Source organism: Cucumis sativus, chromosome 6, assembly GCF_000004075.3.
Source record: "Cucumis sativus cultivar 9930 chromosome 6, Cucumber_9930_V3, whole genome shotgun sequence".
Lineage (NCBI taxonomy): Eukaryota > Viridiplantae > Streptophyta > Magnoliopsida > Cucurbitales > Cucurbitaceae > Cucumis > Cucumis sativus.
This window is the reverse complement of record NC_026660.2, coordinates 14,069,678-14,087,898: the sequence shown is the minus strand read 5'-3', so window position 1 is coordinate 14,087,898 and position 18,221 is coordinate 14,069,678. Positions and strand designations below refer to the sequence as shown.

General features: G+C 37.5%; 2 protein-coding genes and 1 long non-coding RNA gene across 3 annotated transcripts; 2 read left to right on the top strand and 1 right to left on the bottom strand.

Moving 5' to 3' along the window:
* Positions 1-490: 490 nt before the first annotated feature.
* Positions 491-2,613, top strand: LOC116404549 (E3 ubiquitin-protein ligase UPL6-like). The gene is made up of 3 exons (XM_031887280.1): positions 491-1,587; positions 1,900-2,080; positions 2,202-2,613. Exons 1-3 carry the CDS (start codon positions 1,481-1,483, stop codon positions 2,376-2,378), a joined length of 465 nt encoding a protein of 154 aa, XP_031743140.1. The 5' UTR covers positions 491-1,480; the 3' UTR covers positions 2,379-2,613.
* Positions 2,614-8,506: 5,893 nt separating this feature from the next.
* On the top strand, positions 8,507-15,206 carry LOC116404557. Its single transcript, XR_004217448.1, has 5 exons — positions 8,507-12,948; positions 13,321-13,377; positions 14,293-14,373; positions 14,507-14,554; positions 14,668-15,206. It is a non-coding gene; the product is annotated as an uncharacterized LOC116404557 (long non-coding RNA).
* Positions 15,207-17,101: 1,895 nt separating this feature from the next.
* Positions 17,102-17,623, bottom strand: LOC116404486 (pectinesterase inhibitor-like). Its single transcript, XM_031887000.1, has one exon. It carries the CDS (start codon positions 17,621-17,623, stop codon positions 17,102-17,104), a length of 522 nt encoding a protein of 173 aa, XP_031742860.1.
* Between the last annotated feature and the right edge of the window lie 598 nt (positions 17,624-18,221).

Below are 18,221 nucleotides of genomic sequence, written 5' to 3'. Positions count from 1 at the left end.
GCAAAACATAAAACAGTAAGACAATCAAGAGCTATAAAAAAAATCAAACAACATATCCAATATACATTAGAAAAAGCCCATAAAAAATGGGGGAAAACTTCACTTTTGGCCTAACCAAAACCAGACCACCTACTCTTAGCGTTCTAAACACAACATCGAGTTTGATGAGGGCTTTGAAAAGAGAAGGAATCCTCCCCGATCCACATTAGGGGAAAACAAGGCTTGTTGTCACTTTGAAGGGAGCAGTCAAACTTAGCATTGAGTTTGACGAGGGCTTTGAAAAGAAAATGAATCCTCCCCATTCCATAGTAGGGGAAAACGAGGCTTGTTGTCACTCCGAAGGGAGCAATCAAACTTAGAAACTAAGTTTAGAACCATAGAAAGGTTAGCCCACCGGCTCTAGCAAGACCTTGTTACCACATTGCATACCAAAGAAAGAAAAGAGAATTGCAAATGCAAAACGTAAAAAAGTGAGACAATCAAGAGCTATAGAAAAAACAAACAACACATGCAATATACATACAAAGAGCCATCTTGGTTAGGTCAAGTAAAATGTGTTGAGTTCCCTAACTATCAGAGGCAGAAAAGATGATAGAAAAAATCCAGAATTTACACGAAGAAGTCCACAATCACCTAAAAGAAACAACTCAGTCCTACAAAGACGCAACAGACAGAAAAAGAAGACAAACTACCTTTACCAAGGGAGATTTAGTAATGATTCACCTAAGAAAAAATCGATTTCCAACCGAAACATACAACAAACTAAAAGACAGACAATTAGGACCATTCCGTGTCCTAAAGAGGATCGGAGATAATGCTTACAAAATAGAACTACCACCAGACTTACACATTCATTATGTTTTTAATGTCGCAGACCTAAAACAATACTATGCCCTAGATGATTTCTGCCTGGCCAACTAATTCTCAATAAATACCCCTTCTCTTAGCCATTATTGGCAGAGAATTCATTGCGAGAAATAATTCTACTTTGATTTACGTCAAATTATATGTTGTTTTTTATTGACCATTTTTACCTTCAGAAACTTCTTACCTTTGCAGGCATATTCATTATTTTGCACCATAATTCCTTTTGTTTTAATATGTTTTATTTTCTTGAAGTTGGAGAAAACTAATTCTAGCCATATAACTGTTATTTGGCGGTTGCTAGTTGACGACTTTCCTTGTCATATGAATTTTAGGATCACTCATTTTTGCTTATGGTAACATTTGAACACGTTATTAGGTGGTACTCAAGCTTATTATGAGGATTTTCCCTTGGGAAATTATTATAAAAGTGACAAATGGAAATATTGATTGGTTTCTGAACCACTGTGGTGCCCTTGTTTGTTATTTTCCCTTATGTTGCTTAATACTTGGTTTTCTAATTGATAATGTCATCTTAAAGTGTTTCTAATTGATAGCACATATCTCTTAGTGTTAGTACTTTCTAACCTTTCTCTCTCTTACATATATAGGGGATATGTTGAGCATTTTCGCTAGCAAGGATTATGTACTTAACAAGGCCTTAGTGGATTACAGAGTTAAGAAATTTGCATATGCTTGCATCCAGATTGTACACCATAATAGGTAATTAGTTTTTTCCATTTCAACATTCCTTATTAAAAACTTATCCTTTTTAACGTTTTGAATGGAAAAACAGATGTTTGATCTATCATTGTTGATTTTGTTGGCTTTCTATGCTATGATCCTTTAATTGTATATGATATATTTCTTTTGTTGAAAAGTGATATATTTCTTAGATTTTGTTCAGATATATATAATTGACATAAAGGTTTTTTTACCTTCCGCAAACGAATTCAGACTAATCATATTTATATATATGATAAGTTGCCTTTATTTTTCCTCCGAATTATTCTTACTTGATGTTGTTCTTGATAGAAACCAATTGAGGAATCAACTTTTGGCTGCACCTGTGAACTCTAACACACCTGCAACTCTATTGTTGGACACAATTGTTTTCTTATTACAACCTAAACTCCCATGGGTTTGTAAAATTGTTGGCTACTTCCTGGAAAGAAATGCATATCCGTTGATGAGGGATATCACTTTGACAGGGAAGGTATAAATGTACTTCCTTTTTCTTCTACTTGCAAGTGGTTTTTTTATAGTTATTCTGTTTTGCCGTGGATTATCCTCTGCAGGTGTTTTCAGAGAACTAATTCACACTCAAACTATTGCAGGAAAGTGCAGATTCACATCCCAAGAGTTCATTGGCTTCTCTAGAATATCTGCTGTCTCTTTTGAGTTCTCATGTTGGTGAGAAGCCATGTTGTTGCCCACGTGTTGATCCCAATTGGAGTTTCTCCACTCAAATTCTTACTCTTCCTTTACTGTGTAACCCTTCAAACACGATGTGAACGATTGTGCGGCACTTGTTCTAGCTCGGCGAACAAGTCAGCCGATCAAAATCTGCAAATCGCAGACAACTTTAACACATACTTCAACCTCCCCTCACGTTCTTGGAAAAATAGTTTTAGAAAACATGAAAGATGATTAAATTGATTGAAAACGTTGTTAAAACAAGCATTGAAGACTGTCAATTGCAATAAGAAAGCATAGACTGCAAAGAGTACGACAAGGCTTGGGCAGGGATTCAACAGGTATGCCTCCCCTATAGTACATTTTTAACATATGAAAATGCCGAAACGTCACACCCAAGCATATCGACTTGAAATTGAAAGCAACTACCTAAGCTACGTGCAAGACATAAAGACAAGGTAAATTGGGGCTAATCGGAGCATACGGCCATAGGTAAACACACCTTGGACAAGTATGCTCGTTACACTAGGGACTTGTTCTTCTGACATATTACACATTCCTCACAAGTACCAAATCATGGTAAGTATGTAGGATTGTGGGTATCAATGTAGATGTTTTGGACAACACAAACTTATCCTTATATCTTAACATACCTTGTCGGATGGAGAATTTACCCTCTGTTACTTCTTCCATTGCTTGTAGTTCTTCCATTATTTTGCTTAATTTTTCATACGCTTTGACTTCCTTTTTAGTCACCAGAATGTCAACCAATGTAGGAGCTGTTATGCTACCGAGGTTAATTGTAGGAGGCATCCAAGACAAGGCGTCTACTGCTTTATTCTCCAAGCTGAGTTTGTAGACCACCTCAAATGAGTATCCCGTTAGCTTCGCTACCCATTTCTGATACTGAAGCTGTATCACTCTTTGTTCTAACAAGAACTTCAAGGATTTCTGATCGGTCTTCACAATAAATTTTCTCCCCAACAGATATGGTCGCCATCGTTGCACATGCAAGACCACTGCCATTAATTCCCTTTTATGTACAGGCTTGGCTCTATCTCTTGAGGCTAACGTATGACTAAAGTATGCTATGGGACGCTTGGCTTGGACGAGTACGACTCCTACCCCATATCCCGATGCATCGGTTTCCATTTCAAATGTGGCATTGAAATTTTTTCAACGCCAAAACGGGCAGGGTCATCATCGCATTTTGTAGTTGTTGGAATGCCTCCTTAGACTCCTCAGTCCACTGGAATCCCCCTTTCCTAAGTAGTTGAATCAATGGTGCGGCAATGGAGCCATAGTGCTGAACGAACTTTCTTTAGTTACAGGTGAGGCCTAGGAATCCCCGTACCTCTCTTATATTACTGGGTATAGGCCATTCCGTGATTGCTCTGATTTTCTCAAGGTCCACTTCAACTCCTTGTCTTGAAATGATATGACCCAAATAATCAATACGTTCTTGTGCGAAGCTGCACTTCTTCTTGTTTGCATATAACTCATTCTTTCTCAGGATTTCCAATGCTAACCCAATGTGCTTCAAATGGTGTTCCAAGTTCTCACTGTAGATTAGTATGTCGTCGAAAAACACTAATATGAACTTCTGCAAAAATGGTTTGAATGTTGAGTTCATCAGAGCTTGGAAAGTGGATGTGGCATTAGTTAAGCCGAATGGCATAACCATAAATTCATAGTGTCCATCATGTGTTCGGAATGCTGCTTTTTCGATGTCTTCTCCACACATTTTGATCTGATGGTACCCCACCTTCAAATCAATCTTTGAAAACCAGTTTGCTTCATTTAATTCATCGAAAAGCTCCTTAACCACCGGAATAGGGAATTTGTCTGGAATGGTTACATTGTTCAGCGCTTGGTAGTCTACGCAAAAACGCCAGCTGCCATCTTTTTTCATTACCAATAGAACTGGACTAGATATGGACTGTTGCTGGGACGGATAATTCCAGCTGTCAACATCTCATCCACAAGTTTGTCCATCTCAGCTTTCTGTTGATAAGCGTATCTATAGGGTCGAACATTTACCAGATCAGTGCCCTGTTTCAAATGAATGTGATGTTCAATATTTCTTTGCGGGGGTAGTGTCTTCGGCCAATTAGAAACATCTTCAAAATTCTTCAACACGACCGATACTGCTTCATCAGTAGTTAATACTTCTTCAATCCCGTTATCTTCCTGTGGCTCAAAGACTCTCTCCATTGCTCGGCACTCGATCACGAATCCTTCCACCTTTTGATCATGTTCTTGAGACTCACTCTGGATTTGGTCAAACTTGGGTCTCCTCTTATCACTACCTTTTCTCCTTGTTGCACAAAAGTCATTGTGAGGTTCCTCCAATCTACTTCCGTCATGCCCAATGAATACAACTACTGCATTCCTAACACAACATCTACCCCTCTCAATTCTAAGGGTAACAAATTTTCCACCACCTTCCACCCGTTCAACTTGATTTCCACGTCCTCACATACTCCTTTACCTTTTATCGCCTCCCCCGAGCCCAAGATTACACCATAGTGCGACGTTGCCTTCGTGGCCAGTTGTAACTCCTTTACTATCTTTTCGGAGATGAAGTTGTGCGTTGCTCCACAATCAATGAAAATGAAAACTTCTCGCTCACTGATATTCCCCCTCACCTTCATTGTCCTCGGATTGTTCAGCCCCACCACCGAATTAATTGACAGTTCGATGACAACATGATCTTCTTATGTGATTTCCAAACAATTCATTTTCTCCCACTTCTTCTATGATTTCAAATTCTTCATCATTCGCCCTGACCACGTACATTCTCAACTCTCTTTGCCCTCTGTTTTTGCATCGATGATCATGATAATATATCTCATTACAACGGAAACAATGTCCTTTTTCCTTCCTGACTTGAAACTCCGCGTCTAACAATCGCTTTGCCTGCCCCTCTCTTAACTTCTCTGGATGTCGTTCTCAGAGTAATCGTTCTCATCGAAAATAATGTATTTCTCTTATTGTCGCTATCGTTCACCGTCGCAGCACTCGTATTTTGCCTAGAACCTTGAGGCGGATATTTTCCTTGGGCGTACCCCTTAAGGTTGGCCTCATTGTGAATTATCTCTCGATTTTCTACGAGTTGAGCCGCGTGCACCATTTGAGCCACGTCGACCGGACGACAAAAATCCACTTCTGCTTTAATCCACGGCAGTAAACCGTTCATGAATGTTTCCTCCACCACTCTGTCTTGTAGATCGGATAACGGTTCCATCAGCTTATATAACTGGTTTCGATATTCTTCTACTGTCGTCTGTTATCCGATCCTAAAAAATTGTCCGCATATGGACCCCTCTTTTGCTGATTGAAAACGGATGAGTATTCTCTCCTTGAGGTTCGACCAACTGGTAAACTTGTCGTGTTCTTCTTGCGCCCTATACTAGTTCAGCGTCGGGCCTTCAAAACTAATGGTCGCAACCAGGACCTTCTCAGCATCAGTCAATTTGTGTATCTGAAAATATCTATCTGCTCGAAAGGGTCAAAAATTGGGATCTTCCGTGTTGAAAACTGGCATCTCAACCTTCTTGAACTTATTATGCTCGTTCGCTCCGTCTTCTCCTTCTATCTTTCCATCCTTTGTTTCGTGCTCATGGTCCTTTTCGATCGAGCCTTCCTTCTTATTCGTTATTGTTGATACTGTCTCTCGCACACTCGACTCGGCCATTTTCTCACTCATAACGATATGCTCTCTGGTAATCGATTCCATGAACATTATCAACATTTTGTGAGTCTTCTTTGTCTGTACGCTGATCGTGGCTAATATTTCTTTCATTGTCGAAATTTTGCTTATCTCGCTTCTCATCAAATGCATCTCCTGGTCGTGCGCCTCCATTCTCTCCTTCATTCGTGTTTGGACCATCATTTTCCTCTTGGTCAGAAAAAACTGTCTCTGATACCAATTTGATAGAACTCTTTTGGAAATCCAATTAGAACTTTTATTGCTTCAATCAAAGAATGAGTTACAAGGAAAATCAAAATATCAGAACACTCAAATTGAGGAGGACTCAATTCGAAAAACAATCTAATTCCCTCTCTGCTATCCTATCGCTCAAGGAAGAGCATGAGTCAATTTTCTTCTAAACTCAGCATACCCTCCTCTTTCCTCCCTATCCTTATTTATTCTAATCAACACCTAACGACCCTCCTAAATCTCCTCAAATCTAACCGACGCCCAACAAGCTTTTTAAATCTTTTCTTCTAACAATCCTTTAAATCTTTTCTTCTTCGCATGTGTGTTCCCTTGTGATCTCTCTCTTTTTTTTTTTGACTATATTGACGTATGATAGGGGGGTCTATCAGAGCCCTTCTTTGACCTCCTTTCTTGGTTGCACCTTTTGAAGTCTTTTTGGATTCTTTTAGAATTTCAAAAAGAAAGTTTGTTTTTTTTTTTATTTTTATCCTTCTTTTCTTTTTTGTTGTTCTTCTTCAAACTGAGGAAACAATCATTTTGTAATCATTCATTTACTTCGAGTATTGGATACCCTTATAGCAAGTCCCATAATCATTATTTTTTCAGTAAGAAGCAAGTTCTATATTCGAACTTGGTGTATATGGGCATAGTTCCCACTAACCTGAACATTTCCTTCTATTTATTTTAGTTCCCACTAACTTGAACATTTCCTTCCAGAAATGACTAATAAAGATTTTGTCTTGATCCGATACAACTTACTGCGGATACATGCTACCGTGCAATCTCACCACTTCTTTAACAAAAACTTCTGCTACGAAGCTGGCCATGTAAGAATGATTTATAGCTGTAAAATGTGCATACTTACTCAGACAATCTACAACCACAAAAATCACTTCTTTTCCAGCTGATTTTGGAAGTCCATCTATAAAATCCATGGAAATATCCGACCACACTGTGTTAGGAATCTCAAGTGCGCAGCAGCAATCCAGCAGGTAATAATGCAAGTGTTTTATTCCTTTGGCATACAAGACATTCTTCATAGTATTTCTTTATGTTTTTCTTCATTCCTTCCTAGTAAATCTCTCCGGTCATCCTCTTGTACGTTCTTAGGAACCCTGAATGTCCTCCAAAGACAAAATCATGATAGGTATGCATGATAGTGGGTAGTAGAACGGATGTTTTTGACAGCACCAACCTTCCTTTGTATTTCAATACCCCTTGCTGTACTGAAAAGTTTGGAACTTTCACTTTTTGTTCTTTCTATTTTCTTCTGGATTTCCTGTAGGTATTGATCCCTCTTTTCCTCTTCTTGACTCACCACTAAATCGAGTAGTGTTGGGGCTGATATTTGATTTAAGTGCACTATACGGGGTGTTCTAGATAGAGCATCGGCTGCCTTATTCTCCAATCCAGGATTGCAGACTACCTCAAATGAATATCCCAAAAGATTGGCTATCCATTTTTGGTATTAGGGTTGAATCACCCTTTGTTCTAGCCGAAATTTGAGCGACTTCTGATCAGTTTTCACTGTAAATTTCTTCCCTAACAAATATGGTCTCCACCTTTGCACCGCAAACACTACTATTATCAATTCTCTTTCATAAACCAGTCGCGCTCTATCCCACATGCATAAGGTTTTACTAAAGAAGGATATTTGTCTCTTGGCTTGTACTAAAACGGCCCCACACCAAAACAAGATACATATGTTTCTATCTCGAGTGGTAGATTAAAGTCCAGCATAGCTAACGTCGGTAGAATCATCATTGCCATCTTCAACTTCTCAAAGGCAGCACTTGCTTCTTCAGTCCAACAATGAGTTCCTGTCTTCAAAAGCTGTGTCAAAGGGCTTTCGATACTGCCATAATTCTGCCCAAACTTCCTATAGTATCAATTGAGTCCTAAGAAACCTCGAACTTCTCGCACACTAGTGGGAATCGACCATTCCCCTAATTGCCCTTATTTTTTCTGGATCAACTTTAGCTCCCTTTTCGGATATGAAATGCCCCAAATAACCTATTCTACTTTTGGCAAAGCAACATTTGGCTAAATTCACATACAATTCATTCTCTCGAAGGATCTCCAAGACTACTTCCAGATGCTGTCCATGTTCTTCTACTCCCCTGTTGTACACCAAAATGTCATCGAAAAACACTAATACGAATCTTTCTCATATAAGGCTTAAAGATGTGGTTCATTAATGCTTGGAACGTAGAGGGGGCATTGGTTAGCTCAAACGGGCATGACCAAGAATCTCATAGTGTCCCTCATTGTGTTCGAAAGGCCGTCTTCTCTACACCTCTCAGATGCATCCTGATTTGGTGATAACCCGCCTTTAAATAAATCTTCGAAAACATGTTGGCCCCATTCAGCTCATTGAATAACTCATCTATGACCGGAATTGGGAACTTATCTGGGATAGTGACATTGTTCAACTCCCGATAATCTACACAAAATTGCCAGCTATCATCTTTCTTTTTCACGAGAAGGACTGGGCTGGAATACAGACTGGTACCCGGTCATATGATGCCTGTCTTCAACATTTCATCAACTAGTCTTTCAATTTCCTCCTTTTGCCGATGTGCGTAACGATAAGGTCTGACATTAACTGGATCCACCCCCTTCTGAAGGGGTATATGGTGCTCAATGTTCCTCTTCGAAGGCAGCTCTTCCAACCAATCAAAAACATCATTAAATTTGCTCAACAGAGGAGAGATCATGTTGTCAACAGTGGCTGGCACTTCTTCATCCTCTAAGCCTTCCTCAGCTAGCCTTCCCTCCATGGCCCGACATTCTACCAAATAACCGTGATTATCAGCTCCCCATGTCTTAATTATAGACTTTAGGCTCACTTGGGTTTTGGTGACACTAGGGTCCCCCTTTATCTCTATCTTCCTTCCTCCATGTCGGAATGTCATCACCAAATTTTTCATATCAAATTCAGTCATGCCCAATGAGTGCAACCACCCCTAATTCCAAGGGTAAAAAGTTGTTTGTAATTTTCCACTCTCCTACCGTCACTTCAACATTACTGCGGATTCCTTTTCCTTTGACCGCAACCCCTGATCCCAAAATCACTCCATAGTTGGACGTTTCTGTCATTGGTAGGCTAAGGGTGGTTACAAAATTTTTTGCAATAAAACTGTGGGTGGCTCCACTGTCGATGATTATTACCACTTTGGTCTCTTTTATCTTCCCTTTCAGTTTCATGGTTCCAGGGTTGGATAACCCCACAATTGAGTTAATGGACAGCTCTATATTCATATTCTCCACTTTTTCAATTTCAATGGTCTGGGCCTCCGTTTCCACATCAAAGTGTTCATCCTCAATGATTTCCAGTTCTTCTCCCATTTCCTTTACTACTAACATCCGTAATTCCTTCTGTTCCTTCACCTTACGCCTATGTCCAGCGTGATACTTCTCCTCACACTGAAAACACAGACCGTTTTCCCTCCGTGCTTGAAATTCAGCGTTGGAAAGACGCTTGGTCGGACCTTCCCTCCTCTTTTCATCTGCCGTCACTCTTTTTAACGTAATCGTTCTCATTGGCCAGCTCCCTTCCGTGGGTTTCTGATTGGGTGTTACTGTCGAGGTTTGCTTTACGTTATTATGCTTGAATTGTTGATTCATTCCCGAAACACTACTAAGCCCACATTCTCGACGAACCATCTCTCTATTTTCAATTTCAGGGCTAGTTACATCATCTTGGCCAAACCTATGGGCTCCAGCGTTTCAACTTCGGATTTATGCCATGGGCTTAGCCCATTCATAAAGGTTTCTTCTAATACTATGGTCTGGAGGAAGGCTACCGGAGCTAAATATTTATCGAAACTGTTTCTATATTCCCCTACTGTCGTTTCCTGCTTAATCCTTAAGAATCTGCCTACGAGTGTTCCATCCCGAATCGTCTGAAATCGGACAACAACCTTTGCTTCAAATCTTCCCAACTCTTGAATTGTTCCAATTCATCAATTGATCTATACCAATCCAAAGCTGGTCCTAATAACTGATTACCGCTACCATTAACTTCTCTGAGTCAGTCAACTTGTGTATCTTGAAATAACGATCGGCGCGAAATAACCATGAATCGGGGTCTATTCCATTGAAGATCGGGATCTCTACCTTCTTGAACTTGCTCCGGTCTGTTGTTTTTTCCTCGTCTTTCCTTCCATATTTCTTCGATCCTTCCGATATTTCTGAACATTCGTTTCGATCCCTTTTGTGTGGCTCACTGCGCCTTCTGTTTTCTTTCCCTTTTGTGTGGCTCACATCCTAAACACATCCTTTGTTTTACTGCTAAACCAATGACAGAGTGGCTAACATGTGTAGAACATGGACTCTGGCAAACTAAAGTGTGTACTTCTTAACTAGTCCCTATTCGATGCTTAATTATGAAATTATATTTTCCAATTCAAATTATAGCATTAGTCTCTTTACATTTACTTAGTGAGAAGTCTCCTTTCCTGGTAATGAAAAAATTGTATTCCAAATAAATGGCATACTATATAATCAATTATTTGACAATTATTTTTAGAAAGTTTAAGAATTCTTCTGACTAATGATGAAAAGAGGACGACTTCATATTTATTATTAAGTTGTGTTCACACTGCTCAAAGCCCTAACCCATGTATATGATTGTTGTTCGGTAGTGACATTTGTTTGTAGCTTCTCTGAACTTTTCACTGAGAAATTCTATAGGACACCTTCTAATGAGTTAAATTCCTATCCAAATTGTGGAAGTATATATGACTTAATTAAACAATAATGCATCATTGCGTACTCTAGTGGGATGGTGTTGTTGTCACCACCCCCTCCCAAAGCTCCTTATTTTCTGAACAACATCTAGCTCTGAAAGAAGGTGCGAGGGTTGGCAAGGATTGCCATACCTTGGCAAAACTTACCAACCGACTAACCTTTCTAACTTAACTACCAGTTACAACATGAATGCATGCTCAAAACAAACAGCGATACAAGCTACATGCTTTTACTAATAACTTAAACCACTAGTTACAACTATTGTGATACATCAGCAGAAGCTTTAAACATGACAGTGACCTTTTTACTAAACTAACTTATAACATTGGAACTTTAACAATAAACATAGACATGCTCATCCTGAACTTTTCTTACAAAGTCAAAACTAACTTTCAAAATGACTTAACAATTTCTAGTAACTGGTTGGCTCAGCAGCAATACGCTTAACATTAGGGAATGCATAATCCATACCTGAAAAGTGAGAAATGATTTGAAAGGATAAGTCGAAAGACTTAGTGAGTGACAATTTTTATAAAACATGCTTTCTAAAACAGTTAAGCATAAATTCTTGTCTTATAGAAACATTCAAGCTGTTGGAAATCATTTGAAAGACATGATACTCGAACTGCATTCTTGATTATAAATTCACAACCCGTTCTTAGCATGAAGTCTAGGTAATATTAACACCTCATTGTCAAAAGACGGCCTAGGCATTGAAACACCTCTTCGAAAAAAGAAGGTATCCTTCTCCTCAATGGGCTCAACAAAGTACACCTTTCCTGATGAATTCAGCATAGGCTCGTCAACTTTCCCATTAGTAGTAGAGTTAACCAAATGTGCACATACGACCGTAAAGAGAACATAGAACATATGGGCTGCTGGTTGCATTGCATAGAACATCCGCATGCTCGAACATCCAGAATTTGCTCAAAATTTCCCAAAACACCAAACATCCCAAAAACTACGTCATGACAATGCTGGCTGCACGGCATGGGCGCAGGCAGCATGCACGTGCATAGAGTATCAGAATGCCAGTTGCATGCTTGGCTTGGGCCCACACATGCCGCGTGCACCTCACCGCATGCTGTCATAATCGTAAATTTTCAAATAGGGGATGGTGATTATGCGACGTTTGTTCTAGCTCGGTGAACAAGTAAGCTGTATGAAATCCAGAAGTCGCAAAAAGCACGCAGTACGGTATAGCCTCTTTCATGTTTTGAGAGAAATTTATTTTTATAAGACAAGAAGAGAAGAAAAGAATTGAAAACATCGTTAAAGAAAGCATTGAAGACTGTTAATTGCAAAGAAAGATTAGAATGCAAAGAGTGCAACAAGGCTTGGTCAGGGATTCAACTACTATGTCTTCCCTATAGTACATTTTAAACATTTTTAGCTATGACAGACTTGCATATGAAAATTTTGAAACGTCACACCCTAGGTCGGCGACAACAAAAGGAAACAAAATGGCTAAACTAAGTATAAGACATAAATATAAGGCGGTTTGAGGATGTTCGGCCATGCGGCCATGGGCAAACAATGCCTTGGACAAGCATGCTCTTGACATTCTCCCCTACTTAAACAGTTGACGTCCCTGTCGACTGGCGAAGCTGGAACTCTTTGATCTTCCATTTCCACACTTCAAGGTCTTCGACACGTTCACAATTTGTTTCTTCCACATGGAGGTTCTTCTACTTGACCAAGAATTCGTGGATTCTCCCAATAGTGTTAAATTGTGTTGGTTGATCTGAAATTCCTTGTAGTGGTTGTAATCTGATGCGTAGAATTTCTTGACAACCTCCATCGAATCTTGGAAGTCCCTTGAAGAACTTACTCCATCCAAACGCCCCAATTGGGGCGTCCATAAACTCTCGGAGGGCCACGTCGAAAGGAAAGGTCCTTCTCTACCTTCACTTTGCTGGCAATGCTAAACTTTGGGGCCTTGCCTCCCTCGCCACCTTGTTGGCTTCCCTCAGGTCTGGAGCTACCAAAATCTTGCCTTTCTTCCTTTTTTCATGTTTGGATGGCGTCTTTCTTCCTCACTTGAGGCCTTTTTTTCATCTTATGGGCTCATCGCCTTCAGAAGATGCTCTCTGGAACTTAAATGCTTTGCACCTCCCTTTAGAGCTTCAACTCTAATTTGCATGGCTGTTAGATTTATTGAATGTTTTTCTTTCGAGAACACAATATGTCTATATCTTATTGTTCGGATTGGCTTTAACAGAACTTGAGTTTCGTTATGCTTTGAGTTCACTGAGTTTTTCTTCAAGTTACTAGAAATTAATTTGTGGTAAAACTAGTTCGAATCATATTTGTGGAAAATGATGATGGTGATTGCTTTATTTTAGGAACCTTATTTGATCGTGAAATTGGAATCTGCTGAGAAGACGTGGAAAAAATTATCGGTAATTTGTGCTTTGCTGTTAAATGACATTCTTATTTCTTCACTGATTCAAGTCCATCAATTGTTTGTATTTGGTGTCTATGCTTGGAATGGGACTGTTATTTTGCATTGAATTTAAGAGCTCGTGCCTGTGTTAACTACTGATGTATGCATCAAGTTGTTGGAAATGTAAGGGCATAAAGTGCAGAACATTGTTAACTATTGGATTAATGTTTCAATTGTTAAAGTACAATGGTTATCGAGCTGGAATAGGAGAAGTAGCTAAGATATGTCCTGGAAAAGTCGAGCTCACAAAATTTTTCTACTTCATCATATTATGATTTGTGCATTTTTTTTTTCTTGAAAATGCCAGGAAATGCAATTTGCAATTAATTTAACTGTGGAACTAGTGAACTCTATGTTGTTTCAGCAGTGACTAGAATCCCGCGGTGAACTTTTGAGTTTTAAAATTAATAGATTAGGTGCTTGACGATTCCATTTAGCTACTTCTAGAGCTATAGAAAATGAAGAAAAGAACGAATAACTTCCTCACTAGGGACCTTGCCTATGCACTTGATAATGAAATTGGAAGACAAATATTGAATGCATTTTGGATTTGGCTATAGTGATCACCTTATAACTCCTTGCTTTCCTATTGCTGTTAGGATTTGAACAGGACCTTCTTTAGTTTTCACAATTAATTTTTAACCATTGCTTTCCTCCTGAAAGAGGACGTGGAACTGTGGTGTATCTGGAATCTCTATAGTAGTCGTATAACTAATAAAGTAATTTTATTTGAGTTTCTTCCCCTTACATTCTGTAGATCCACTTTTGAAATTTGCATTTACATCTTTGATGTATTTCCAATTATGCTTTTGATTTGGTTATAGCTTTAATATTTTCCTACACAATAATCACTATCGATATTATTATTTAGGTTAAGCTGGTCAATCCAGATATTGTCTCAAACCCCACAGAGTATCAAAAACTAGCTCAATCAATATCAGAACTTGATGAGGTATGGCAAGGTTATCTGCCTCCAATACTATTATGTGTAACAGTTGGAATGACCTCTTTTACATATTCTTCATTAAATAAGTGTCTTTCACACTAACTTACTCTTGGTTGGTTGGTGTGGGTTGCCCGGACAGGTGGTATCTACTTTTAGAAAATTCAAGGAATGTGAGGCCAAAGCTAAGGTTGGTTTATAAGTAGTTGTTCTTAAAAAAGTTTCCCAACATAAAATTTGTTAAATTGATCTTAGTTTCTTCTTCTTTGTTGTGATTATCATGCCAACCTTATTAAAAGACAGTGGGAACGATGAGGATATGGTAGAGATGATTGCTTTAGAAATCAGTTCTTTATCCAGTGAGCTCAAAGATATCGAAGAGAAGCTTAAGGTGCTTTTGGTTCATGAACATGATTTTTGCATGTGGAATTGAAGCCTTTGTAACATCTGATCTTCAGGGTTTATCTGAGTAGGGGCAAAAATCACTTGAAGCTCTAAAGCCAAAACTGAAGGTAGGCGTTGAGAAGGGTTTTGCTTTTATACATAAGCAAGTTGTAGCTGCTTAAAAACTCTCATTTCAAGAACATTCATGGAGAGTAGATTGAATCCCAATAATCGAATTGCAACTTTTTTTAGTAGTTTGTATGTTTCCATTTTACCTCGTAATTATAAAAATAATGTATTCGTTTCATTAGGAGTTCCTAGTAATTAAAAATTTTGTAATAACACGGTTTAGTTAAACTATGCATCTCACCAAAAATACACTTGGATTGTGTTTTTTGGGTCAATACCAGAAAAAGTATATAATCTATATGTTGGCGATGTTCTTTGAGAGTGAAGAACGTTCCATGTTCACTTTGACTTCTTTACTACAACAAAGCTTAACCAATCAACTTTTCTCCTCGTTTATGATTTGGGTTGCTTGATTAGCTTTTGCAGAAGCTTGTGAGATCTCTTTTTGCACTTACTAGTCAGCTCTCTTTTTGCATTCAACCATTATACTTACAAAAAATGTAAATTATGGTAAGAAATAGGCAAAAAAAAAAAAAAAAAACATTAGACTTGATTTAAAAAATCGAATTAATCATTTGTGACAAAGATTGTGTAGACTATTATATAACCATCCATAGCTACTATAATGCTATTTAAAATTAAAAATCTTCTCGTAAATACTATTTCAAAACACTTCTAATTTACTATCTTTTCAAATTCAAAAATCAAACACAATTTTGAATTATTTATTAATTTGACTAAATGTCAACAATTTCTTAACCATTCTCTGTTTTGGATAACATGTTTTCAATTATTTGGCACATTATTTACATTATTTACATTCTTAAAAAAATATAATATATGTCAAATATCATAAGATCAATAATGTTTTTTAAAGGAAAGAAAAAAATATAATGTGCTACACACAAAATTTCCTTTAAAGAAAAAAAAAATTAAATTTGTTCCATGCTTTCATTTTGTAGTTTGTGATCCTAACTGAACATAGATTAAAGAGTTCTATTTCTATTTGTAATATTTTAATGGAGTTAATTGTAAATACAACGATTAGACACAAAATGTTTGCATATGTGACGCGTATTGTATTGCTAATATCAATATATCACTTATAGATTTTGCTATAATTATACTTGTTTAAACATATTAATACACACTTAATCCTTTTAGTTCAATAATGGTATGGAGTGGAACAAACTTCCTACGTTAGGATAAAAGGGTCACATAGATTACCTTCGTAGTAAACTTACTTTTGACATTATACATTTAACTTAGGGTAAGTATAATGGGTTAGCAATTTTAGGAATAATAGTTAAGTATATAAGAATATTTTTTAAAAATTGTAAATGTAGCAAAACCTATCAAGATAGATTTCTATCGTTAATAGACTCTTATGCCATATAAGCGATAACATATGTGATTTAAAATAATTGCATTAGTGTTTAAACTTTTTCCAACGTCACCTTGACACACATCGCCGAAGGAGAACGCATTAAATTTAATTTAGACTCGTATGACAGGAGTACGTCGGGGAAAGTTTAAATAATGAATTTATTATTTAAACTTTCTCCGACGTGTGTACTACATACGTCGGCGAAAAGGTAAATTTCCCAACGTTTTCGAAGATGTCGGGGAAAGTCCACACTATTTATTCTCCCTTCTACACATAACAGAATGCAAAACGAAAATAAACCCAAAATCGGCCGAGATATAGGGAGAGGAGGAGAGTTGTGTTGTCGTCGACGTCAGTCTTTGCCGCCACCACCGCGAGAAGTGTCCTCTTTTCTTCTTTTTTTTCTTTTCCATTTCAACTTTTCACTTCACTGTACCCTTTCAAATCATAACAGATCCAGAATCCAGAGCACTGAAAAATGTGTTTATGAATCCACACTGAAACACAAAGTTAAAAAGAAAACCACGAAGAAATTACAAGAATAACAGAAGTATGCAATTGAAACAGAACGTAAGAAGCTAGAAGAAGAAGAAGATGACGATGATGATGGCAAACAAAGAAAAGAAAACAGAACGTAAAAGAAAAGAAAAAAAAGTTTAGGCTTTCTCCGACGTGCTGACAATGTGTGTCGGTGAACGTTTCTATTAATTGATTTTCTTTATCTTCTCAAGTTTAATCAAAGTAAGTAATCAATTCCAATCACCATCACATTGTAATATTATTTTAAAAATTAAACTTCAGTTTATTTATTGATCAAAATGTTCAAGTACATAACCCTCAAAGATGATCGGATATAACCATAATAATGCTAAATATATCATCTAGAGTGTTGCTATTCTTTAAAAGCAACGATGTATCCTTCGGCGGCTGCAAGAGCTTATTCTGACAGTGATCACCAAGAGTTGTCATGGCACCAGTAGTTGCAATAATGACACCAATAAAGTCCCCAAGTGCCAAGTCGTTTTGAGCATTTTCAATGTCACCAACAACTTCATCATAGCTCTCAGCACAAAATGAATATCGTTGCTTAAGTTGAGGATTGGTGGTGGCTTTTGCTAGTGAGTTGGCTAGGATCAAAGATTTGCCAGCATTTGAATGAGCAAGGTTTAAGGTGTATACAGCCAAGCCTTTTAGATCTGTAGTGCCTGCAGATTTCAACACACTTAAACAAAATTGTGGATTTGAGATTTCTGAACAGATGGTAGAAACAACGTCGTTAGATGATGCCACATTTGAAATGATGGTGAACAAAAGAACTCCAATGAGAGAGAAAGTAATGAAACAAGAGTTATTGTCCATTTTAATTTATTTGTTCTTTGCCAATTTTGTGTCCTTATTGATATGGGTCATTTGATCAATACACATATATAGATGAAATTTAGAGAAATGGTTTTTTTTCTCACGGAGGAGAAAGGGAAGTTGTAATTACATAATTAAATAACATGTTCTAGTCTTTTGTTTGTTTGTTTTTGTTATTTTTATCTTCAGAAAGTTCACCCAAATCAATTAATGAATAACCACGTTAACTGACGAGTTATTTTTTTATTTTTATTTTGACATAATTACAACTAAGATGCACTTTTTATTGAAAAGATACAAGTAAGAGGGTAAATTTGGAATTTTCTCACTATGTATGTTGCCAAAAAACCTGGTTTAAAGTGTAAGTATTTTGTTAATAATTTCATTTAAACCATGCTCAATTCTACGTAATATGAGTTTTGGTCCTTAGTTATGAAAGTGCATATTTAGATTTGGTTACGAATGTTTTGTTTTAGGAAAAAATAATTTGTGACTATTGTTTCCATCTTTTCAGTTGAAACATGTGCATAAATTCACGTGAAATCTCTTAATTCTATTTAATTTTTAAATATGCTTTAGCATATAATAAACAAATATT

Excerpts from the sequence above, each read along its gene's own strand:
- LOC116404549 (XM_031887280.1), top strand. The coding sequence starts at position 1,481 with ATGTTGAGCATTTTCGCTAGCAAGGATTATGTACTTAACAAGGCCTTA. Across the intron at positions 1,588-1,899 it reads CAGATTGTACACCATAATAG|AAACCAATTGAGGAATCAAC; the intron begins GTAATTAGTTTT and ends TGTTCTTGATAG. Across the intron at positions 2,081-2,201 it reads ATATCACTTTGACAGGGAAG|GAAAGTGCAGATTCACATCC; the intron begins GTATAAATGTAC and ends AAACTATTGCAG.
- LOC116404486 (XM_031887000.1), bottom strand. The coding sequence starts at position 17,623 with ATGGACAATAACTCTTGTTTCATTACTTTCTCTCTCATTGGAGTTCTT.